Source organism: Anser cygnoides, chromosome 2, assembly GCF_040182565.1.
Source record: "Anser cygnoides isolate HZ-2024a breed goose chromosome 2, Taihu_goose_T2T_genome, whole genome shotgun sequence".
Taxonomy (NCBI): Eukaryota; Metazoa; Chordata; class Aves; order Anseriformes; family Anatidae; genus Anser; species Anser cygnoides.
In genome coordinates, this window is record NC_089874.1 from 141,364,043 (window position 1) to 141,389,648 (window position 25,606).

Here is a 25,606-nt window from a genome sequence, read left to right on the forward strand (position 1 = left end):
ATCTCAAATTGCTTGATTTGTCAGCATTTTAGTAGTTATTAAGAGAAGGCTCTTCTGGGCAGCCTGTCCCTCCTGAGGCTTGCTGGACTGAGGGCTTGCTTAGGAGGCAATAATTCAACAAACAAAAGAACAAAGAACGCAAGCAATAAAGATGACTTTTACAACTGAAATATTTTCCCCTTATGAATTTTACTATTTTAATGACTTCCTATGCCAGATTCAGTTCTCAGTTACACTTTAAGTCTGATACACTTTCCTAGGTAATGATTCCACTGAAGCATTTATCCACTGAGTTTTCCATAATAGCCTACTGAACACATGGTCACCATGGAGAAGATCAACACTTTCTAGTGAAAATAAACCTCTGTATGTGCCATGATTTCCTATCAAATAGGTGACAGATACCACACACAAAATGCTGACATTCTAATTATACCTCTGCATAAGGCATTGACATTCACATAATCAAATCCATTTCCCCCATCATTGCCTACTTCCCCTTTAATACTACAGAATAAAATATTTTAACCCATGATTCAAGACAACTAAAGTTTTCAGGTACTACTTACTGGGAGCAACTCAGCATAGGTATACTTTCTACGAGCCTGGTATTGCATTTCTGTAGAGTCATCCAAAGTTATGCAAGGTATCATGTCCCTGCTCACTGGCTTTGGCCTGAATCCACACACAAAAAAAAAAATTAATACTTATTTAAGAAAAAAACTAAGACTGTCAATGAAATAAACAACTAAGAAAGGACATCAGACTGGTAAAACAACATAGCAAGCAGTAGAGAAAAAGTAAATGTAGTTCAAACTTATAGCGAATGTAAAAAATGTAAAGAAATACATGTGACCCTGTGGAAATAACTGACACGATATATCTTTGAGGCCAAATGCTTGAGGTGGGTTTAAAGAATGTAAATGTATGTAGAGAATATTAATGGTTACATGAAAGAGTGAAAAACTTGTATTTGGAGAAATAACCCCTTTTGTGTTGTGGCACAAACAAATGAATAACTAATCAACCAGGAAGAAGTTCTCCATGCAAGCAATCTATAGCATAAATGTGCTTCACTAAGTAGAATACTGTATTAAAGATAAGTATTCATGAAAAGAGTAGGATCTAAAAGCCTTTCATAAATGTTTGAGGTATATTGGTGTGGAGAAAGATGTACTTTTGTGTACTTTTTGAAGTACTTTTTGAAGTCCTTTTGTGCTTACCACTTTCTACTGCTAGAAAAGTCATCCCTTTGGGGGCTCTGACGTGATGACAAAATAGGTGATAACTTTGATGAACTCTTCAAAGAGAAATTTGGTGTGGCTAGTTTCAAAAATGTTGTTGGTGTGCTGGTTCTACTTCTCTAAAAGACACAGCAGAAAAATAGGGCAATTAGGTTATTTTTCCACCTTTCCATTTTCTTAACATGTTCTCATTAACTACTCAAAAGCATTAAAAGCTTTTCAGGACCATTGTTCCTTATTAATCACAATATGTAAAACTGGAAATTGCAAAAAAACTTCTCTATGTATCCTTCTAGATTTTTCAGGACACTTAATAACTACGGTAGCTTAGAAATTACGTTTTTAACAGGTAGAAATATGTTACACACACTGCATAGAATTACAGAAGATGTCAGGTGAAAAGCATGCTTTGTGAATCTTGAGAATCTCAAGGACACCTTGAGTAGCTATCTGTAAATCAGGGCTGTAAGACAGATATAGTCACTCAGACTAAGAGAGAAAGGGTGCATTCTGCTACACCTTCACTAACTTATTCTGAACAAAATCATGTTATGACTTTTTGGAGATGCCAGTTGTACTCAGAGTGCTCTCAGAAATTCAGCCTGAGTTACTGCTTTTTCTAAGCTCTGGCAAGCACAGTGGATATAGAAGATTCAGAAATCCAGATTTCTCACAGCAAAAACAGCAGCAAGAAGTCAGCTGATTCTGTAAGAGTCATGTGTGCCAGGTCATAGTTTTCTTCAAGCATTGAACTCAACAGGGGCTGGAAAACCTGCAGAGTTAGGATCCTGTCTCCATGACCTACAGCTAGTCCTGGGTCATTAGCACACCTTGTGAAGCCAGAGCTGGTCTCTGTAAGAAGCAGTTGCTTCTGGCCCATTCCTGCTATGCTCAGTGGGAATCTCATCCTGAACTCAGCTGCTTCTGAAAAGGAAATCTGTCCCGCTGTTTCTCCTCCATTATCCCTATGAACTAACTTTTTGAAAACATGCATTAAAATTGTAGTCTAAAACTATCCACTTGAAAGTAACAGAGGTATGTGTGAATAGATCTGTGGCATAGACCGCCCAGTTCTTGATACTGAAAGCACACTCTAGAGTCACATTCTCCAACTACCTTCTGTCCAGAGTCTTATCACAACATTGCTGAAAACCTACTGCTTTCACTGCAATCACCTCTCAAACTGAGGCTTTCAGGGAAGAGCAGAGTCAAAACTGAACTGGTCATCTGCAAGCTACATGCTGTGAAAAAGACAGGTCATTGTCCTGTGGTTCATGACCCTCTGTAGAAAAGAAAAGTCCTGTGTAGCTAGATTATTGAAAGACTGTGGTGATAGAAACTGGGCAAAATTCTGCCCTTTTTACAAACATGAAAGTAGATTGAGGGTAACTGCAGTGAATTTGTAGGAATTACTCTTGATTAAGATAAGGCTGGTTGAGGGTCAGAATCTATGCTGCTAGAATTTTAGTATTTTAATTCTATTAATTAAATTAAAATTAATTAAAAAGAATGAAAATAAAATGTGTATTCGAAAGACTTACAAAATAGCCAGGATATAACTGAGAAGAAAGTTTGGCTCAATTTACAGTGACCTGTTGCATAAAATGTAGTAAAATGATACTGTATTTTGCTATATAACCATCTGGAAGAGACAAGCTTGCTAAATCTTGACTTCCTAACAAGCAAGTATGATATCCTTGTTATGTTGAATTCAAGGAGTTCTATTGTTATTTTTTGATGGGACAAGGTCTCAATGTCATGATACTACCTACCTGAGGAAGCATCCTGGGCATGCAAGATTTAGATGTCAATGGCAGCAATGATACCATTTGTGGGAAAGGATCAATGTCTACCCTTGGTCTCTCCTGGCATGTGTGCCAGAACTTCAGCTTTGCACTGGCAGTATCTATTGCTGTTGAATGAGTGACACAGAATCTGGGACCCCTAAAGAAAAAGAAAAGGAAAAAACAAAAACAAACAAAAACTAATAAATAGATTTTTTCCAAAGCATGAAATACTAGGCTATTTGGCTTTTTTTTCCTTTTTTTTCGTTTTTTCTTTCTTTCTTTTTTTTTCATGATGGTGTTTACTGTATCAAGATATGGTGCTATAAGCACCTAGAACTGAAAATCAGTTAAAGATATGTTTAGACATTGCACTCTTACAAACAATCTACACATACATTAACTTAGACTCCAAATACTGCACCATTCATTACACAGTTGTCTTTGTATAAGTCTGTAGTGGGATATGCCACATTCATCCTACAGAAAAGAATAGGAAAGAATTTTAGGTCACAGGACATAGACCACAGCTCTCATGAGGCTTCACAGCAAAGTACACAACTGCAGGTATTTGTTTCTGCCTGCAATGTGTTGATACCCCTTGGGGAGTAGAGAAGACCTTCAAAAATCTAGCTAATGTTTTGGAAGCAGGCTAGAATTTGTATCCTTGCTTAAGCTGTCAATATGTAAAGGCATTTTGTATAACAGACATTGAACAGTAAAGTCTCAAGGTCAAATTCCACATAGATGTATACACAGAGCATCCTCAGAAACTTGAGAAGGGCAGTATGGAGAATAGGTTAGGACAGAATTAACCTTCTACGCCTGCAGGGATTTCTCTACCCTGCAGCCAAAGTTTATTAGAATGGTATCCAAGGTAGCTATACACAAGGTAGCTCAGATGCTCTGGCAGTAAAATAACAAAGGTTCAGTAAGGCAGATCTACCTGTCTTCTCAACAGACTGCAGTGTAGTTTAGTCTCAACTTAAAACTGAGAGGCAACATCTGCTAGTATTTATGTGACATTACTTCCATAATTGCAGTGGGATAAGTGAGAAGAAATAAACCTAGGAGGCTTATCAAAGAAAAGGGAGATTTGTTAAAAAGTAGGATCTTAGTTCATGTTCGTTTTTTCATACCAGTAAAGAAGAAGAGGTTTCACTACTTCAGGCTGAATCCGCCTTAAATGCTTTATATTCCACTGATCTCCACGTAGTAGATCAAGTCTGAGTAACACTTCAGAAGTGAGGAAATAGTCTCCACTGCTCAGCAGATAGAATTTTTTCATCCTATCAAGTTGCCTTGAGTCAAACAAAAATAGTCACATAAGCATGTATCATATGTTGTATAGAACTAAGTACAGTACATTCTACTGGTTAACCTGCTGTCATGCAATGTATCTAATTGCAAGTGGCAGAAGCCAAAACAATTTTTCCACAAATTAAAGACAGGTTGTGTATAAGAAAAAATGTACAGTGCCTTAGGATAGACAACCTGAATCTGGTAGAGCCTTTCACTAAAGCAGTTTGTCATACAGAATGCCCCACTTGTGATTTTAAGTTCTTTTATTCTTTTTGCCTCTCTGTTGCTTTCTGTTTTCTAAATTTCTTTCTAACAAAGCCTCAATGCTAAGGTGATTCTGAGCACATGGAAGTTTTGCTTTATGAGCTTCACCAGACTCATTTCTGACATTACCTGTCAGGATACTCATGATTAATTGTGTCCATTCCACTCAAACATTATTTATTCTGAAATCTCAAAACCTCCATTGATCTGTGTTACAAGTATAAAAAATAATAGGAATAAATGTTAAATAATGGAAAATACCTTTGTTGCCTTGTAGTGTCCTTAAGAACCTTTAGTCTCTCAATATCCATCCAGAGACACCAATACCTCTCCCCAGGTGTTCCTTTAATGAATTTCTTGAATCTTTCAAACTCATTTCTGTTGCCAGCATCATATGTTTTGTGGCTAATACACCAGGCAGCCCTACTGTCGGCCCCATCACTTTCAGAACTTGATCTTAAGCTCGCTTCTTCAGTATCCTGTTCTCTTACATCTCTCATGGAGTCTAAGACAGTAAATGGAGAAGAACGTTGGGAAAAGAGTGGCTCTACAGTACCACATGCAACTTCATTATTTGCTAACTCATGTGCAAACACTTTAGGCTGTTTATGGAAATCCACATCACTCTCAATCGCGGCAGCTGGCTGGTGGTTCAGTTCTGAAATGGATTCCTCCATTACAAATTGAGTATAAGATGGGATGATTTCTTCTGGTGTCTGAAGAGTTGCATTTTCCTGTCCACTTTCTTCTTTTGATGCACTTTCCAGTTTCTGGTCTACATAAATTAGCTGAGTATGAGAAGGAGTTTCAGCAATAGCCACAGAAGAATGCTCCTCAGCCTCTCTGGATTTCTCCCTAATATCACCAGCTTTTGCTGACGCAGTCCTTGAAGGGGAAAGGAAACTCCATTGGTGATATTCCTTAGACAGGGAACCTGCTTCTGCATTAAATCAGAAAAGATCATTGAACACACTTTTGGTTCAGGACTGTTCTCTTGCATATCAACATTTCCAATGCAACTTATTCATACTGTGCTGCAGCAGCAGAACAATGAGGCCGTGTTGCACTGCAGCACAGGTATCAGTGGAGGTGCTTCTGCTCTTGCTATCTGGCTAGAAACTCAGCCCCATGACTCAGAAACTCATTCCCTATTGCATTCCAGCAGAACAGCAGAGTTCAGGAACAAATCCCTCTGGAGTCAACTGTCCTGTTTACTCAGCTGAATATTACAGATCCTCAGCATTTGGTAAACCACCTTGTTGTGCTGCAGGGCCTGGCTTCTTCCCTGAGCATTTGCTCATGGTTTGATCAAAATCACAGTTCGTAGCAGGACTGTTTTCTCTTTAGGCATAAGGAAGCTAGTAAGTGATAAGTCTTTGTTTAATTATTGCAAAGTGTCTAAAACATCAAATGTGCCTCTGTCAGCTGTGTAAAGTCTTGGCATACACAGGAGAACAACAAAGCCCTTGATTATGTCAAGGACTCTGGAAATATTTAACAACCCTGCAGTCTAGTCTGCCACCCAGAAATGGCTCCTTTCTGTTTAAAGATGTTTTATAACTGGTAAGTTCATAACAATGACTGGCCATGTTTGTTGGTTTGTTGGTTGGTTGGTGGTTTCTTGCTGTCTACACTACCCCACTCCTCTTTGTGCCCATGCTATGAGGCATGCCCTGCCATCCTGGTCTGCTGAGAAAGAAACTTGATGCTTTAACTTACTCAAGCACCTTTTCTACTTCTGACAGATTTTCTACAAAACAAGTGCTTCTGGAGCATGTTAGTGGAGATGATTTGAATATACATACTGTTTACCTAGGTTAATGCTGCTATCATTTCACTGGTCAGCCCTGTAAAATTGAGCAGAATGACTACAGATATTTTGAACATCAACAGAATCTAAGTGAAAGTGAAAAAAAAAAAACAGTCATAATTCAACTGTGGCTTTACAATATCTTCATATCAATCCAGTAGTTAAAGTACTGGATAAGCTTAATCTTCAGTATTTTCCTAAAGCTAAGACATAGGCATTGATATTCTATTGTATCAGTAAGGTAAACACCTGGGTACGTTCAGTCACATTGTCAATGAGACAGATGCTACAAACTCTGAGCACATGTACTACATCGGACTGTGACAGAAAAGGGCTAAAGTCCTCCGATCCACTAACTTCACATTTGCATTGTTATTAGCCTACGTAACTCTCTACAGTAGGCTAGTCAATAAATGGCGATGGCAGTTAGACATTCCTTGTGTCAATCTACAAAGAAGCCAAGTGCAGGCTACTGTCACAGACAGAACCTTGGATTAGTATTGTGGCATAGAAATTCTCTGCTCTGCACTTACATACTTTCATGTGTAAGTACCTACAACACAATACGTTGACATTAATTTAAAAGTCAGTGTTATTTAAAATATCTTTTCTTATTACTAAACTATTACTAATACTGTCATTTGACAAAGTATAATTTCTCAACACAGTTCTATGAACCTGAAACATGAACAATGATTTCACATGACCTAGAAGAACCAGGGAGAGAGACGCACAGCTTTTGAGTAATCAAAAGCCAAGTGGTAAATGTTTTTGCTCAAGACATCTGTTCATCACCCTGATCCAACTGAAGCAGAAAGCAAGGAATTCAAACTGTATTGTCAAAGCAAATACCTTCAGCTATTGCACTCTTTTTAATTGTAGGCTGGTTCTGAGAAACTTAGCTGATGCCCTTTATTGCTTTTAGTTCTTGATCCCTACAATAGATTAATATTGTGCCTAAAAATAGTTTTCTGACTGGAAAATAAATGCTAGCTTTCCCGTGAAAGAAGAAGTACACGTAAAATCAATGTCTATGTTATAAAACACAGCTTTCAGCGAGAAGATAAAAGATATTCATTGAGGCAAAATGCTCAGAGGTCAGAGAGGTTTTCTATAGTTCTATGCTCAGTCCACTGCAATACGGAGCCATGCTACATAATGGCACTGCAAGAATGGTGCACTTGTGACCTTTCTGCTCAAAGCACTGCAAAAATTACTGGTAGAGTCATGAGCTGCAAACAAGTGCAACTTGAATAACTTCATCAATAATCCATGAATCAGCAATATGTTTCCTGAGATAATCCACATGGGTTTTGGGAAAGAAGACAGATTTCTGGAATTACCACGTCTTCCAATTTTCCATTCAGCCTTTCAACTCCAAGGTCCCAGCAGTACAAGTCTCAAGGTATGGCTGTTTTTTCTCTGAGAATGGGGAGAGAGAGAACTCCTAGCAACTCTGTTCATCTTGCTATTGCCTACAGGACAGAAGCAAAGCTATGCAATCATGTATGTTAACATGTGTGTCTGTGTGTTTTCTCCCAGTACCTTTGAACCTGCTGAACAATTTCAGTTAAGTTTGACAGATAGACAAGAATGTCACAAACAATTACATTCTCTAAGATTCATAAAAACTGGCAGCCAGAAGGCCTGTAAGTGCCCAACATAAATACCGTGGGACGGCTGCAGTACAAATCATATATTATCAAATACCCAAAGGATCTAGACAATTAAGTCTTTCAAATCATCTCAAAAGACCAACCAACTAAACAAGCAAACAAAAAAAAACTCAGCTGAAACTTAAAGATATATGTGAGACATAAACGTGTAAGGAAAGAAGCTTCTACTATCACAAAATTACTTGACTACTAAGTCAAATTTACATTTAATGTTGTGGCTAGGGAAAGAAACAAACCCATTTTTTTCCCCCATCTGAAGCCTGAGATACCATGTGATACTTTTAGAGAGTAGTAAGTGGAGTTAGTAGCAATTCCTTAGAATGCCTTCTATTTTGACCTAGTCAGACAGTTATATATACAATATTTGTGCCTCTGTTACTTACCTAGGAGGCCAGTTTTGTCACTTAATGAATCATCTCTTTCATGCATCTCAGGCAAATGCTGAATATCTTGAATTTGACTAGAAGCTACAGGACACGTAAATGAATCTGTAGTTTTTGTGGATTCACTTTCTTTTGCTAACGTAAACCAATCCTTTGTCTGAGAAACTGTAGCCTATGAAAAGATAAGTCATAGAATAATTCAGCTTTATTTATTGCAGTGTTTCTGACAGAGGGCTTACTGTCTGTAGTCATTTTGTGCAGTCTATTTGTATACATTTCTATGCCAATAGTTCCCAGTGAAAAGAGCTGTATGACAGTAGCTGAGCATACTCATAACACAGCAGCAGTTCTGTTTAAGTTGTATGACCCATCAAACTTCTTCTATAGCACAAAGAGCTTTAAAAAGAAGGAATATTCAGAGAATCAGTTGTTCAATTAAGTTGGGACCTCAATTACAATAATTTAACCCAATGCATTCAATCTAGCTCAATGTTACACCCACTAAACATTCATTTTACCTGGCCAAGTGATACATAGAACTTCTTCATAGTGAATGAAGTGTCATCCTCTTCAGGAGAGGGAGGACTAGGGACTTTCTTCCTTATCCAGGGATAATAGTTACTGTCTATAGTGAAATTAATGCCAGTCTGGCTCCATTCTACTTGTGATATCAATTTAGCTAGCCTGAAATTAAATGTTCAGACAAGAAAATAGTTAATCTTAGCTTTTAGTCAGAGAAACAATTGATTTTTCCCTAGAATAGGCAATAAAAAACATGATCACTCTGAAAATAAATTGCCACAGGGAACTTCATGTTCTACTTTATTATTTCACCACTCGCCTGCTGTCACATATGTAAACACCAGTACTGCCATTCCATAGTCCACCAGCTTTACAGATGGTGGCCTGCTTTACATTATAAATCTTTACCAGCAAAATTGATTTCTGTCAGGATGATCTTGCATATATCCATACAGCTCCAAACCCTGCCAAGAAACACTTGAACATATTGTTTGCTAAAATGGAACTATTCTCTCAGATTGCAGAAGCCCTGTATCAGTACCAGACATTACATTTCCTGTCCTTGACACAAGCAATCTTCAAGCAGCAATGCCACAGCAGTACTCATACTAATTGAGCTTTCAGATGATAACAAGACAGCAGGTGCTACTATGTTCAGTTGGCTGCTCTATGTAGACATAGTGCTGAAGAGCACTCCAGTGCTACCTTGTGATATTGTGAACCTTGCAATGTCCAGAAAAAGGCAGTATTAGAACCACATGACCAGGAGGATCTTGAGGATGCTTTGGCCTCAAGAACTGTGGCAGAGCTTATTCAGTTAAGTCAGATAGCAGTATAAAACCTAGGTGCATATGAAGAGAAGTAGCCTACGCCTTAGCATATGACCATGAACTGAATGCCCATTTTTGTTTGTCCCCATTACTTGAAGGTGAAAAGGATTTCATTCTAGGATTGGAGTACCTTGTGTACTTGTTTCATACTGGAGGGCAAATAAGTTCCACCATCATTCCCCTTCCACAAAAGAACAGGAGGAGAAAATATGATGAAAAAAGGCACATGGGTTGAGATAAGGACAGGGAGATCACTCACCACCTACCACCATAGGCAAAACAGACTCAGCATAGGGAGATTAATATAATTTATTGCATATTGATAACAGACTAGAGTGGTAAAACTAAAAGCAAACCAAAATCACCTCCTCCCCCAACTACCTTCTTCTACCTCCTCCTCCCGAGAGGCGCAGGGGAATGGGAATGGGGGTTGCGGTCAGTCCCTAACGATTCATCTCCGCCACTCCTTCACAATCCCTCTCTGCCCCTGCTCCACGTGGGGTCCCTCCCACGGGATGCCGTCCTTCCCAAAATGAGCCTGGGGGGGCTGCCCACAGGCAGCAGCTCTTCAAGAACTGCTCCAGTATGGGTCCATACCATGGTGTCCATCTTCAGGAACAGACTTCTCAAGTGTGGGTCCCCCACAACCAGCCCTCCTGCCCCTGCGTGGGCTCCTCTCCACGGGCTGCAGCTCTGGTCCAGGGCCTGCTCCTGCGGGGGCTCTCCATGGGCCACAGCCTCCTCCAGGCCACATCCACCTGCTCCACCAGGGGCTCCTCCATGAGCTGCAGCGTGGAGATCTGCTCATGTGGGACCCATGAGCTGTAGAGGAACTTCTGCTCTGGCAACTGGAGCACCTGCTGCCCTCCTTCACTGACCTTGGTGTCTAAAGGGTTGACTCCCTCCTCTCTCCCAGCTGCTGTGACACAACAGTTTTTTTCCTTTATTAAATCTGCTCTCGCAGAGGTGCAACCAGCATGGCCCACTGTCTCAGCTCTAGCCAGCAGCGGGTCCTTTATGGAGCTGGCTGGAGCTGGCTCTGATCTGACATGGGGTGGCCTCTGGGCTCTTCTCACATAGGCCACCCCTGCAGCCACCCCACTACCAAAACCTTGCCACATAAACCTAATACATATTTTCATCTTATCTTCATCTTTAAACACAAGCTTCCAGTTTAACACCTCAGCTTATCTTGCTCCTGATTCAGGAACGTAATTTAAAGCACTGATATCTACAGAAATTAGGCACATGCATGTACAGACTGGGGGACTAGAGGATGAAGAGGTCTAGAGGGGAAGACACATGAGTAGCGGCTGAGGTCCCTTGGTCTGTTCAGCCCAGAGCAGAGCAGGCTGAGGGGAGGCCTCATGGCAGCCTGCAGCTCCCTCACGAGGGGAGCGGAGGGGCAGGCGCTGAGCTCTGCTCTCTGGGGACAGCGACAGGACCCGAGGGAACGGCATGGAGCTGGGACAGGGGAGGGTCAGGCTGGGTGTTAGGGAAAGGTTCTTCACCCAGAGGGTGGTCGGGCACTGGGGCAGGCTCCCCAGGGCAGCCATCATGGCACCAAGCCTGCTGGAGTTCAAGAACATTTGGACAATGCTGTCAGACATATGGTTTGATTTTTGGGTAGTCCTGTGTGGAGTCAGGAGATGGACTCAATGATCTGTGTGGGTTCCTTCCAACTCAGGATATTGTATGATTCTGTGATTCTAAGATAGTTTTATATAATTCTCTTATGTAACCCTGCTTCATAAAGATAGATAGATAGATAGATAGATAGATAGATAGATAGATAGATAGATAGATAGATAGATAAAAACACCTTTGGTATAGCAGAAGATAAAACTTATAGTGTTTCACAATGCCCAGATACCTGTATCATAAAGCAGGCTTCCACTAAAGGTAAAATGGAACACTCTTTGATGGTTTTCTTATTCTTTGCAGTTTCCCTCATGAAACATTCCCAAGTGCAGTCTTCAGGATATTGGAAGTTAAAAATAATTTTGAATCTTTTCATGTAGAAGTCAGTACCCCAGTAACTATTCTGTCATAACAATTAACAAACATGTTTTGTGAACCATACTGCCAAGCTGCTTCTCCTTTTAGGAACCCTACACACTACAATTATCAGCATCTAGAAACGACCTTAAGGGTTGTAGAGACAGGTCCTTCTGAAACACAGACCAAACCTCTTGAATATTAGAAAAGAGGCTGAAAGGACATCTGGAAAAATACAGCAAGTGTATAACTGGAAATCCTCCAAACTTCACCATGGCATCCCACAGAGAACCTTGCAAAAGGAAATCTGAAGTAGGCTCGAAGATACAAAACAGATAATTGAGATAAAAAGGACTATCTGTCTTTTTTTAATAGATTTTATGGATTCATCTCTTTTACCCATATGGCTTATATATTGATTAGAGAGAAATGTATTGCTACCATGATATCTCTGTGAAAGAGAGATCCAAGAATCACCAAATACCACTCCTACTCTCTCTGTAGTGTTGTAATATAGTATGTAATTGTGGTCAAGGATAATTACAGAAAAACAACTGAAAAAAAAGTCACTGATTTTAATTTATCCAGGTTGTTAAAACTCTAAAAGACAAGAGGTGAGAGAAAATATATTGAGTACTGTCAAGATTAGTTAAAAGACAAATGTAGATTTAAAACTAAGAGCATAAAAGACTGTAATACCTGTATTCAAAGTAGCAGTCGCTTTCTAGAAAAGCTGGAAGTCTTTCTTTCTTAATCCACTGAACCGCTTGTTCTCGATTAAGACGCTATTAAAAAAGAAATGCCAAAGATTTGCAGTATTCTTGACTCTATTATTTTGCTTGACATGTAATGGATTCTCTCCATCCCCCTTCTAAAGAAGCATTGTCTTACAAAAACTAGTATACAATGTACATCGCCTTTGTTATCCAGTTTAGCCTTAACTGTACCAGGACAATTGAATTTCTTTACTTTGCTGTTAACAAGTAATAAGGCCTAAATATGATTTTGCCTATGAGAGTACAACTTTTTTAACAAATCATGGCTGTTTTTTCTTCAAAAATAATGTCTACCTAGACTTCAGCAAGGCCTTTGACACGGTCTCCCATAGTGTTCTCCTGGAGAAGATGGCAGCCCATGGCTTGGACAGGTACACTCTTTGCTGGGTTAAAAACTGGCTGGACATCCAGGCCCAGAAAGTAGTGGTGAATGGAGTGTAATCCAGCTGGCAAACAGCCACCAGTGGTGTTCCCCAGGGGTCACTGTTGGGGCCCATCCTCTTTAATATCTTTACTGATGATTTGGATGAGGGAATTGAGTGCACCCTCAGTAAGTTTGCAGACAACACCAAGTTGGGGGAAAGTGTCGATCTGCCTCAGGGTCGGAAGGCCCTGCAGAGGGACCTGGACAAGAAGGGTTGATGGGATGAGGTTCAACATGGCTAAGTGCCGGCTCTTGCACTTGGGCCACAACAACCCCACGTAGCTCTACAGGCCTGGGGGAGAATGGCTCAAAAACTGTGCAGAGGAAAAGGATTTGGGGGTGCTGATTGATGCTCGCCTGAACACGAGCCAGCAGTGTGCCCAGGGGGCCAAGAAGGCCAACGGCATCCTGGCTTGTATCAGGAATAGTGTAGCCAGCAGGACCAGGGAGGTGATCATCCCCTTCTACTCTGCTCTGGTGAGGCTGCACCTCAAGTACTGTGTTCAGTTTTGGGTTCCTCAGTATGAAAAGGATGTTGAGGCCCTGGAATATGTGCTGAGTCATGCTTTTACCACACAATTCCAATACAAATTTTCTGCAGTAGGAAACTGATAATTTTTCTGATTTATTCATCTTTTATAAACAGACATTATTACATTTTTTCCTCAATAATTTGAGGAATAGGGAATCTTTGGCATAAATTATAATTTGCAAATGGTAGAACTCTGGATATTAAAATAATAATAATAATAATCAAAGATCAGTTATCACCTTTCCCACTTTTATGTTGCATAACTGCATTGCACACAGTAACACTTTAAATGGAAATCTAAGTGTGAATAGAATCAGACCCTTAATGTATTTCCGCTCAGGTGGTCTAAATCTCAGTGCCTAGTCAAAGCAGAAAGCTAGGTGCCGCCAAAGAGTGATTTGGAGGGTGAAAAGGAGGTGTTAAGCGGTGAGCTACACAGAAACAGCTAACTGAAAAACTTGCCTAAGGGTATTACAAAGACAGCAAGTTCTCTGAGTGTGGGCCACAGTGAACCATAACTGTTTAAATGACACGACACACCTTTTAACTTTTATTAAAAAAAAATAATTAAAAAGTGTGTGTTTTTTACACTCTTAGGGGACGACTGGTTTTATTTATCTGAGATGCGCTTTTCTTTTTAGAGAGATTTTTACTAATTGATGATTAGTAAAAATGCAATAACTCCTCTTGTCCAGAGAAACAGGTGAATTTGGGGCAAGGATGGAAGTATCAATGTTTTTGCTACTTGCTATATCAAATAACCAGTTCATGTAAATTACATTTTAAATTTTCTTTCCATGAGCTAATATTTCATTAGGGACCAGGTTTATTTCTCCTTCATACATATCTGTAGGGGATTAAAAAAATCTAAATTACTCAGAAAGTGGGTGGTTTCATTTAGAGAGAAGAAAATATTTCAAAATATAGAAAGCTTATGTTGGCAGTGGCTCACACAATGTAATTTGTGGAGATGGAGACTAATTACTCCCAACCATACCGTATATACCTCCTTTTGGTAACTAACAAGCCTTTTGGAAATACAGAAGATTGTCTCTTTATTTTGGCCAGTCAGTCTGCATTTAATATTTATGTATTTACTGACTCACAGCCCAGTTTTTTATCTGAATGATTCATAACATGTTCACGTCTGTACATGGCTGGTACACAAAATTATATATACTATCAGAAGGAAAGAATCTCTACTCTTTCCCCTTCCCCAAAGACAGATGCAACATTTAATCTGGTGGGTTTTGTTACCTTGGTTAGCTTCCTTACCCAGTCAGCCTTAGGCCATGCTGGGACCCAATCCAGTAAAGCTTTTAGCACGTGTTTAAGTTTAAGCATGTGTTTAACTTCACTTGATTAAAGTTAAACACACACTTAAGTGCTTTGCTGAACTGGGGTTTCTCTGAAGTAAGGTATGTGGGATGCCAGCCAGTTTCTTTCCATAGTGGTGACTGGGTCTACCCAACTCTGCAGGTTTTTTTCTCAATATATTTCACACCAAGTTGATTTTGACTATTGATAAGAAGTTACCTCCAAATCAAGCTACCTCCAAATCAATAACTAGCAAGTGTGCATGCACACATGCAGAAGGATCTTTGCTTATCCATAAATTTGTGGCAGTGTGAAAGGAAAGTAATATTGGTAGTATTTTTCTCTCTATTTCTCAGACTAGGTGCATTTGAATTCAGGCGGTAGCCTGAAAGGTCACAACTCATTTGCATCAGTAATGTGCGAGTGATGGCTGATCAACTGTCAATCAATGACAGAAGCAAAAATAGAAGCAGTCAAAGAAACAGAGGCAGCATTGCTCTATACTTGAAAAATCAAATTCTATTTGATTTGAACTGAACTACTTGATGCAGTTGGTCTGGGATGACTTCTGGTTCCGTCACAGTGTGGTACAATGAATGAAGTTGACATCTTTCACCTTACACAGTTGCAGTACTGATTTTTGGCATAGTATTTTGCAGGCTGCTTAATTCCAGCTCAGCCTTAAAATGCCAAGTTGAAGTGGATGAGGGCCTAAATTATCTGGTTTGGGCTGGGATAATTTTCTTCATATTAGCACATATGGTGCTATGTTTTGAACCTGTGACCAAAACAGTGACTAAAACATACTGTTTTAGCTATTGCTGGACAGGGCTTACTCAGTGCCAAGGCCTCTTCTTTTCACAGCCTGCCAGCGAGGAGGCTGGGGGTGAACCAGAAGATTGGAGGGGACACAGCCAGGACAGCTGACCCCAGCGGACCAAAGGGATATTCCAAATCATATGGTGTCCTGCTCAGCAATAAAAGCTGAGGGGACTGATGTTCAGAGTGATGGCATTTGTCTTCCCAAGTAACCATTACACATGATGAGCCTGGCTTCCCTGGAAATAGCTGAACATCTGCCTACCAATGGAAAGTAGTGAATGAATTCCTCATTTTGCTTTCCTTACACATGCAGCTTTATTTATTTATTTATTTTTATGTATTAAAATGCCTTCATCTTGACCCATGAGTTTTCTCTTTTTTACCTTTCCAATTCTCTCCCCAGTTCTACCGGGGAAAGTGAGCAAGTGGCTGTGTAGGGTTTAGCTGCCCGCTGAGTCATATTGTTCCTGAAAAAGCCATAATGCTTCCCATCTTTGGAAAATTCCATGGAGAAGGAAAGATATCCTTAAATAATATAGGAGCCCTGTTGCTCTAATCCATGAGAGATGTAAGTAATAGTGAAGACAAGGTGATGGCTTTGAATTTGTCGAAGAAGTCATCCACTGTCACAATAATGTGAGGTTATCCAAGAGAGCAATGTTAGCCACTCTTGCACAAGCACAAAACATTTCCTCAGTTGAGTCCTGACCCCAAATAAGAAATCGAGAATAGTTCTTCTGCTTTGGAGCTTTTGTCCCAAGGAAAATATTCATGAAAATAATCATTTAACGTGGTGGGCATGTCTGTGAGCTTTGTCCCGTTTTAGCATTTTCCCAGTTTATATTGCAGATAGTTGCAATCTCACATTGCTATCACTTTGTTAAACATCATTGCCTTTTGACCTCTCTCAACATTGTGTTTTCTTTTCTGAAAATCATTAAACGTATACTGAGCAAAGCAGCAGTCTGTTTTAACTCCCTGATTTTCTTTCAGCTTTCCAGCTATGACATAATTTAGAGCAGCCGCCTCTAAAAATGTAGCAAGACCTTAAACTGGCCTTGAATGAAATGAACTGAAGTCACATCAGTCACACCAATGCAAAGTAAGCAAGAAAGGAATAAACCAAGTATCCCAGTGAAATATATTTTTTTGTCCTCCAAAGATATTGCTTAAAGGTAAACTCCCACAACTAATGTCTTGCATTCTCACAGATGCACATGGTGCTTCAATTCTTGATTTTAAGATGCCTAATCTGGTGCTGTATAAAGTCCTGAAAGTAAAGAGGTAACAATACCAAAATTGATGGTGTCTGAACAAATCTGAAACTTTTTCTTTTCTAAAATCCAACCTATTTTTCCATTAATTTACCATTCTTGTTGCCAAAGGTTATTTTTTCTGGCCATTTCAATTGATGCTAACCATGTAAATACTTTGGGAATTGATGGGGGAGAGACTTATGTGTTGCCAGACCACAGATGAGCTCATAGCCACATAAGGAAATTAATTAATAGGGAAAGACTGAGATGCATTAGTTTCAGTCAATTTGCACATTCCAGGGATCACTAGTAAAGTAACTGTTGTCATAATATTTTTTCTTTTAATATTAAAAAGTATTCAGACCACACAACTGAATCCTGCCCTACAGAATCTTCAAAATTCTGTGCTACAGGATGTACATGTGTAATTCCATTCAGTTGTCTGGTAGACACATGTGCATTGCAGGGCATAATTTGGCCCATCATTATGTTTTCCTAACATAAATTAACATTTTTCCCAAGCTACCAAGCCAAACACAACAATAACTACTGCCAGTATCTCTACAGCAAGATCTAAATATAAACTCAGTGGCTATAAGATGCTTACCATAGTGTTGTAATTTGGATCAATATTGAAGACTGGAGAAGCGCTGATCTTTTTGGAATGCTGCCCATCATTCTTTGCTTTCCTTATAACATCATAAATGGGGTTTGGAGGTTTCTGATCATGTAGAACTTTTTTCAGCTGGTTTTCCAGGCGTTGTGGGGCATCATTAACTACTTCAAAAACCCCAAAGTCAGGGTTAAATTTAACTGGCTGGGCAAAAGTCTACAAAAAGAAGTTTGGAAAGTTTTTAGCACTGTAATAAGGGAAATATCTCATTTAAGAAAATTATTTTTTATAGTATAGTCGCATCCTACAGAATGCAAGCTGGTATTATGAGGCTTCTTTCTCTTGATTCTAATTCACTCTAGATCACAGACCATTCTTTTTCAGATGCAAATTATAGATCCACTGCACAAATGCCTAGAACATATAGTTCATAGTGACTTCAGTAACTGTTCTGCAAGAAACTACTTTAGATACGGGATCAGATCTCCAGTATTATTTTCCCATTTACTACCACAAACAGGCAAGACTTGAAAAGATTAGCAATGAAGCTGACTTTTTAAATGTGAAAGCATTTGAGGAGGATGAATCTGAAGATTCCCAAATATAGGAATGGCTTTTCCCCATATTATTACTTGTAGGTCAAGCACCTACCAAAACCTACGGCCTATAGTGAATATACAGCACTACATCAGTCAGATACAGTAGTATACATGAGGCAGACCAAACTTAAGCTTCAGCTACGTAATTTTAACTTTTGTCAGCACACACGCACACATAAAAAACAAACAAACAAAGCACTGCATTGTACATTTTAAAACAGAGCACAAGGCATCTTTCATCTTTTGAGCTCTCATATTAAATATTTCCTTTTCTTCTACATACTTCTATCTTTCAAGTGAAGAGGGGAAAATATTGATGGATTTTACGGAAATCTTGGGAGATAACCAAGACATTTATGAAACAGGCTATATACAACCAGAGCATATGAGTATCTCCATCCTGAGTTGGAGGACTAGAGGACATGTAGTATTTAATAACTGAAGAAAGCAGGAGTGAAAAATCCTGGCCATATCCAGATCCAGTGCCAAGACTTTTTTTTGGCATTGTTCCAACCAGGATCCCACCTGGTGTTTGTACAGTTGTCGTTCCCCTGCACTTAATAAGATTATTATATTTTTTCAAGCACTGTATTTTTCATTTCCTTGAACTTCTTCATGTATCACAGTACACATATAGAAGCATATATATACACACACACAGACATAATTCATACACATACTACATATGTTGAATACATGCTACATATAATATAGAAGTATATTATAAACCAATTTTATTCTTCTTTATACCTATGTAAGTCCAAAGCAACCATGTCAATGTCGGCTATTTTGTTGCTTCTGTTTGAAGCACCTTTGTTGATAAATGTCTTATAGAGGAATGCCCCAAATCAGCCCATGTGGCTGCAACGTGTGGTTAGAACATTCCCTGCTTCTCCCATAATGTCTCACTGTGGAGGCTCAGCCTGGCAAAGCACGTAGCACGTGAGAGCTTTAAGTATATGATTAGGGCCTATGACATCAGACTGTCACTGGTCAGAGCCATGCATGGAATTGCACTAGTCTGTTGAGTTACCTAACTTCAGTTGAAAATCAAGGCTTGTTTTTTGTTCTCTGACACCTCGTGCCTCTTTCGGCATTAATTTTCTCCAGGGTACTCTGCAGGTTTTAGTGCTTTTTCTCCAGATGTAGTGAGCAGCATTTAAAAGAGGCTTTTATGTGTTGTTTTATGTGTTCTCTATACTTCATTCCGACCTGCTCCCCATTTGTTGTGCATACGTTTCACTTAGTTTCAAACCTAATTTGGGCAGCTACTAACTTTTAAGAGACTAACTGTGCAACCCTAATAATCTCCAAATGTATTCTTTCTTATTTTTTGTGTGCTTTTAAAATGGAAACAGAAGAATATAAGCTAAGAAACAAGGTGCTTCAGTCTCTCAGAATTTGAAATGCACTTGCTTGCAGAAAAAAAAAGCAATCAAAATGCAAATTCCGTAATCTAGGGTTACATGACTAGATATGACCAGATTATTTTAGTACCATGTTATTCAAGTTGAAAACTAAGGAAAGATGACAAAGTTTGTCACACATACCTGCTTTTACTAAATCCTGTGTAACTTACCCAAGATCTAGGTTTTCAATGCACATTCTCATTCACTGAATGGAAAACATATGGCAACTTTAATATAGTGAAACAGATGGCAATGGCAAGTTTCAAAATGTAGAGTGTATTGCTATTTTGGGTGTCCAACTATGAATCATTTATAAGACATACACTAATGGAGCAAAAGGACATACACGGTTAAGAGGATTAAGACTTCACACAGTACATACAGAATCACAGATTCATTTAGGTTGGAAGAGACCTCCAAGATCACCTAGTCCAACCTCTACTTGACTGAAACAGGTGGTTCTGGTCTAGAGTTTTGAGGTATGGACCAAGGTGTAGTTTACTTGTCCCCAGGTATAATTATTCCCCATTACGTGACACCAGCAAGATTGCATCTGAAGTACTGTATCCAGTTTTGGGTCTCCAGTACAAGCAGAACATTCATAAACTTGAGTAGGCCCAGCAGAAGACTTCTGAGATTGTCAAAGGCTGAAGCACTTGCCCTGTGAGGAAAAGCTGAGGGAACAGAGCTTGTTTAGCTTGAAGAGACAGCTCTGGTGTGAGACCTAGCAGCAGTCTGACAGTACTTACAAGGAGATTACTGAGAAGACAGGCTTCTCAGAGAGGTACATGGTGAAAGGACAAGAGATGATGTTCATACACTGAAATAGAAGAGGCTCCAACTGGATATAAGAAAAAAAAAATGATAGTAGGATAATTGGAATTGGGACAAACTGTCCAAAGAGACTATGGAATATGTTGTTGGAGATTTGCAAGCAACCTGGTCTCAGCATTAAAGCACTGACCCTGCTTTGAGCAGGAGGCCAGACTACAGTCCTCCCCAAAGCCCTTTCCAGCATGAAGTGCAAGTCCCAAATTCTACCAGAGAGAACATCTCATCAAAGCATCATAGCATCATATAAAAACAATTTAGAACAGTTTAAGCCTTCCTGGGGAAGTGTATTTCACTACCTTGCTTAAGAAAACTAGAATGATAAATCAGAATGCTTTTATAGGCATAATGAAAGAAGAGGTCATGACCTTCTTAAATCATCCCCACCAAAAAAATAAAAATGATAATGTTATGATGAAATCAAATAGGAGCACCAAAAATAAAAAAAAAAAAGCTGATTTCTTTGTAGGCAGCATTTTCCAAGTTACAGGACAGGACAGAGAGAGTCACTCAGTTCTCTCAGCATATGAAAAACAAAAATTTTGGAACAAAACACATAATCTAACCATTCCCACACATTACAACCACAAAAAAAAAAAAAAAGAAAAGAAAAAAAAAAAAGCTCAATACCCTGTAGCAAGCAAACCTAAAGCTTTTCCCACAGAAGCCAAGTGCCATAAAATCCTATGTTTCACAGGACAATAATGGGAGAGGTTTATGGCACCACCAATATTCTGGGTCATTGCAATAACAAGGAATCTCTTCAGTGAAGATGACTATGTTGTGTTAAGGAGTGGATGATAGCCTACACTATAAAAGAAGGGAAAAAAATTATCCATGCCAATCTAATATACTAAGAAATGCCTTTCTTACCCCAGATTTGGCAAGTGCTTTAGCTTTTTACGGACAAGTAAAATACAATAACCAAAGACTAAAAGTATCAATGCATTCTTCCCTACATTCTTTCTCTAGTTTGGGCCAGTTTTTGATCCTTTGAAGATAAAGAGGAAAAACTCCAGAGCCAAATTATACTTCAAGATGTTAAAAAATAAAAATAAAATTAAAAAAAATCAGTTTTGGCAGGAGTCTTGAAACTTGGGATTCATATATTATCAATGTAGCACAATAGAAAGGATCAACAAGGATTTGAGAATACTAACAAATAAGCTTACTAACTCTGTAATCCACAGGCAATTCCCCCGTTGGCCCCAGTATGACCAATATAACTCAGCATAGTTAGCTTCAGAAAAAATCTCCAAGCAAACAACAAAAAGATGTTTTCACACTGTGGTACAGCAATACTATTGAATAAATAAACAATTGCATGTACATTTTTGACAGCAAAGAAATTTTGTGGCTGTCAAATGCACATTGAATATGGTTTCAGCTTAAGAATAAATAAAATACATAATTCTGAAATCTGAAGTTATACACTTAACTGAAGGGAAGGCAAATTTCCCTCAGTCTTCCCAAAACAGAAACCAAAACAGCATCCATCACCATGTTGCCAGGATATCAGACATATAAATCTTACTGTTCTCTGCCTTAACAGTTTTCAGATATACTTAACTTCAGATACAGTTAACAAATGCGTAAATATGCTCACCACATCCCACCCCGAGTAATATAGTTTGATCCCAAGAGAAACAGAATGACCACAGCTTGGCTGCCTCTTAGGTTAAGGCCCTGAAAGGGTGGGAATGAGTAGAGACCTCATCCAGGAACTTTGCCAAAACTTCTTTAAGAAGGGTATGTGTATATCATAAATAAAAGTCAGTGAGAATCCAGACCAGAAAAGAATTTGAGCAGCTCTAGGAAGTGCCTGGAAAATTCAGGCTGCACATGGTCAATGCCAAATCTCCCATTGACTTCAGTGAGTCCAGGATTCCCCTTCCATTGATGAGTAAGATTCAAGTCACAGTCACACACCACAAAGAGAGGAACATTTTAGGTAAACCTACTATCAATAAGAAGAGAACTCAGGTTATGTTTTTTTGCCTCCTTGAATATCAGAGGCAAGTTTTAGGCCTTGATAAGACTCAACATAAAATGTATGTAAGGTCTCACTGATGCAAATGTTTGTTTTTTTTTAAAGGGGGTTGTAATGGCTCCTGCAGCCTCCTTCCATATACCTGGAAAAGACAAGAGGAAATATTGATGCCTCAAAGAATGATTCACAGACATCTTCAAAACAGAAAGGGCCTGAAATGTGCAGGAAGATGGGTTTCTTACTGCCCTTTCCATCATCTGCTGCTCATAGATCAGGCCTGATTTTACTCGACAGTATCAGGTTTTCAGGTCCATTCTGTTTTCGGAAAGACCAATGGGCTCATTGTTTATTCCTTGTGGTTTAATTGTTTTCAGAATTGTCACCTGGGTCAAATCCTGGAGCCCAGACTACTCAGGAGAGTCACCAAATCACAGAATCAGAATCACAGAATGGCCAAGGTTGGAAGGGACCTCTGAAGATTATCATACTACAGTTAAAAGTGTTAGCTGCATACTGGTTCATATACTTCTTAGACCATTCAGCATGTTGTTGTTTTTTTTTAAATCCCACCACAATAGTTCCTACTATCATGACAATATCAAGCAATCTACCTGCAGTATATTGTGTCTTCTATCCTTGTGGCCCTATTAATACATCTCTGTAAGGTTCTTTTTCTTTTTTTATGAGTGGAGAGCTTTTATAGTGGGAATGAGTTCTAAAAGAAGTAGGCCTTCAAATCTGAAGTTGATAAAATTGTGGTCACTTCGTAGCTTTCTCGTGCAAAGGAAACCCACAGCCATGGTCTAGCCACCAAGGGTACCATCTCCCGAATACAATTCAAATGAGGTACAGGTAGCTCAGTGGTCTGTAGTGAAATTCTTCAAGCAGGCTGAACAGAGGAGTGTGTCTTCATCAGGAACTGGTAATTGGAACTGGTAACTGGAAGATGAGAGGCAAGGCCCCAGCATGGACTTGGGAGTGGAACGAATAGCAGGTAGGAGCACGAGAAACAAGTTGACATTACTGCACTTTCTCACTGAGGCCTACAACACAGAGCTGGATGGAGATTTCAGACTTCTGAATTTTCATTCCTGGGTAAGCATAATCTTGGATGTTTTAATTGGATAAAAGATTCCAATGCTATGGATTCCTGACCAGCTCAAAATGGAAATGCATCCATACCAATGTTTCTCTTAAATCTTTCATTTTTAATTATTTACTATGGAAAGTGCAACTTGTTTGTATGCCATGTGATTGATTTCTGCTGCTGTGAAATCACTGTACTACTGGCAGTAAGTGCCCTCATGGGATTTTTTCTATTATTTTATCTTTCAAAAGTATTTTCCTTACAAACTGTCTTCCATTACCATATGTAGCTCTTTGGAGTACATAGATATTCATAGATATTCAGATTGTACTGATGATAATTATATCTATATTATTGCTTAAAGGATATTTTGTAAATCAAAGAAAAAAAAAATGTGCTGCTATAGCAAGTTCCCAGTGATATAATTTTCCATACGCCAGAGGTGCATTATAAATCAATACAGAGACAGGCTCTTAAAATAAGCACGTATTACCACTGATTTCTTGTATCAAGTCACACAATATTTTCAGTTTAACTTGTTGCCTAACTACTAACACACCTGGGTAATACAGTTTCTAGGCAACAGCATATAAGCACAACAAGAATAAAGCAATGGAATTTTCAAGGCGCTGTTTTAGTAGAAGTGTTCTGAGAAGGAGAGGGAAGTTGGGAATATAAAATATTCAAACCGCAGAACCCAAGGCATTAATAGAACTTAATCCTGCAGAGGGTAAATCCCCAAGAAAAGATCAAAGAGAAAATAAAACCAATTATGAGGACATGACAAATAAACATAGCTAATACATCTTCTGTTTTCATGAAAGTAAGTAAGTAAATAAAGAGAGACCATGTGTGGTTTTAGAAACCTACCAAGATTACCAGCATAAAACAGTGTTTACTCAGGACTGTCTGTGAACTCTTTTCTGTGGGCTTCAAGAGCAGTCAGAAGTGCCTGGACAATTGCTGCATTTCAGAGCTGCTGAACTGAGCCAGGACTCTGGGCTGAGGAGCCCTGTGAGGCCAAAGAGAATTTTGGCCTCTAAAAGATGTCCTGAAATCTGTGCATATCCAAGGGGACCCAGATACTAAGCAGGCTGAAGTTTTTTCCCACTCCATCCTCTGTGATTTTGGGAAAACCTGAAGCATAGTTTCCAAATAAGCAGGGAAGGCGTGGAGGATGGTATTTCTGTGCTAAGAAAAATCTGGCATATGGATGGAGGCCTCAAAAGGAGGCCTGGCTTTAAAGGCTAGGTAGTTAGGCTTGGATTTAGGCAATTACCCTAAAGCAGCTGCAGAAAAAGAGAGAGAAACCCAACACTCTCAACATACATTTTCTTCTGGCAGTGTCTCCATAGCTTTGTAAAAATTTTTCTTAGGAATCTTGCAATGAGGTGAAAGTGTATAAAGCCTGAGATACTGTTAGAAGTTAGTATCACTGCTGTGCACAAAACCCACACTCTGATATGGTTGTTTTAAGCTTCAAGATTCTATTTTCATATCAAAAAATGATATAGGTATCCCATGCGCAACTCCTATTATGCGTATTTTAGACAAACGTGTGATATGGTTTAGAAAGTACAGGTAAGTGTAGATCAACTTGGTAAGCCTGAATCCTAGCTGAATTCATTCCAATACTGGCCAAGGAGCATCCAAGAAATATTCTGCCCCTTCCTAATGCTAGCAGTGATTCCTACCAAGCAAGTTGCAGAAATGAGTATATGCAACATCTTTGGCTGCAGTGGATTAGGAGGGTGAAAGGCTGTGGGGCAGCTCTGGGGTAGATTGGTTGGGAGGTCCCATGGGAACTTCGAGTGACGCTGTAGAAAGGTCTGTGCCACCACGCAGGGGAATATGTATGTGATGTGTGCCAATGGAGAAAATTGGGATATACTAAATAAGGAGCATTAAGATGAAATTAGGTGAAGTTGCAACATTGAGGGAGCAGGACAGTATATGTGACTCGTATGAGATTGTGGGGAGGCAGGGTAGTTGGTGGGGAAAAGGAGCAAAGTATAGGGCACGTGGTTATATACAGGGCACTGGATTTGCTGGTTTAAGTGCTGGATCAGCACACAGAATAAAGGTAAGGCTGCATCCTTCTAGCTACAGATGGGAGGAGAAAAAGAGGGGAGCACCA

At 39.3% G+C, this 25,606-nt stretch overlaps 1 protein-coding gene across 9 annotated transcripts in view; it reads right to left on the reverse strand.

Annotated features, from left to right (window-relative positions):
* RGS22 (regulator of G protein signaling 22) overlaps positions 1-25,606 on the reverse strand; it is a 69,081-nt gene that overhangs the window by 39,225 nt on the left and 4,250 nt on the right. For all 9 annotated transcript variants that reach the window (XR_007165163.2, XR_007165162.2, XR_010828954.1 and 6 more), the window contains 9 exons: positions 17,548-17,769; positions 12,513-12,598; positions 8,982-9,147; positions 8,464-8,635; positions 4,856-5,534; positions 4,168-4,329; positions 3,017-3,188; positions 1,224-1,363; positions 570-675 (listed from right to left, as the gene is read on the reverse strand). Coding sequence is in view for 6 of the 9 variants with exons in the window: in XM_048068677.2 (XP_047924634.2) it covers positions 570-675; positions 1,224-1,363; positions 3,017-3,188; positions 4,168-4,329; positions 4,856-5,534; positions 8,464-8,635; positions 8,982-9,147; positions 12,513-12,598; positions 17,548-17,769 (1,905 nt within the window). In the remaining 3 variants the exon portion in view is untranslated. The remainder of the gene's footprint in view (positions 1-569; positions 676-1,223; positions 1,364-3,016; positions 3,189-4,167; positions 4,330-4,855; positions 5,535-8,463; positions 8,636-8,981; positions 9,148-12,512; positions 12,599-17,547; positions 17,770-25,606) is intronic.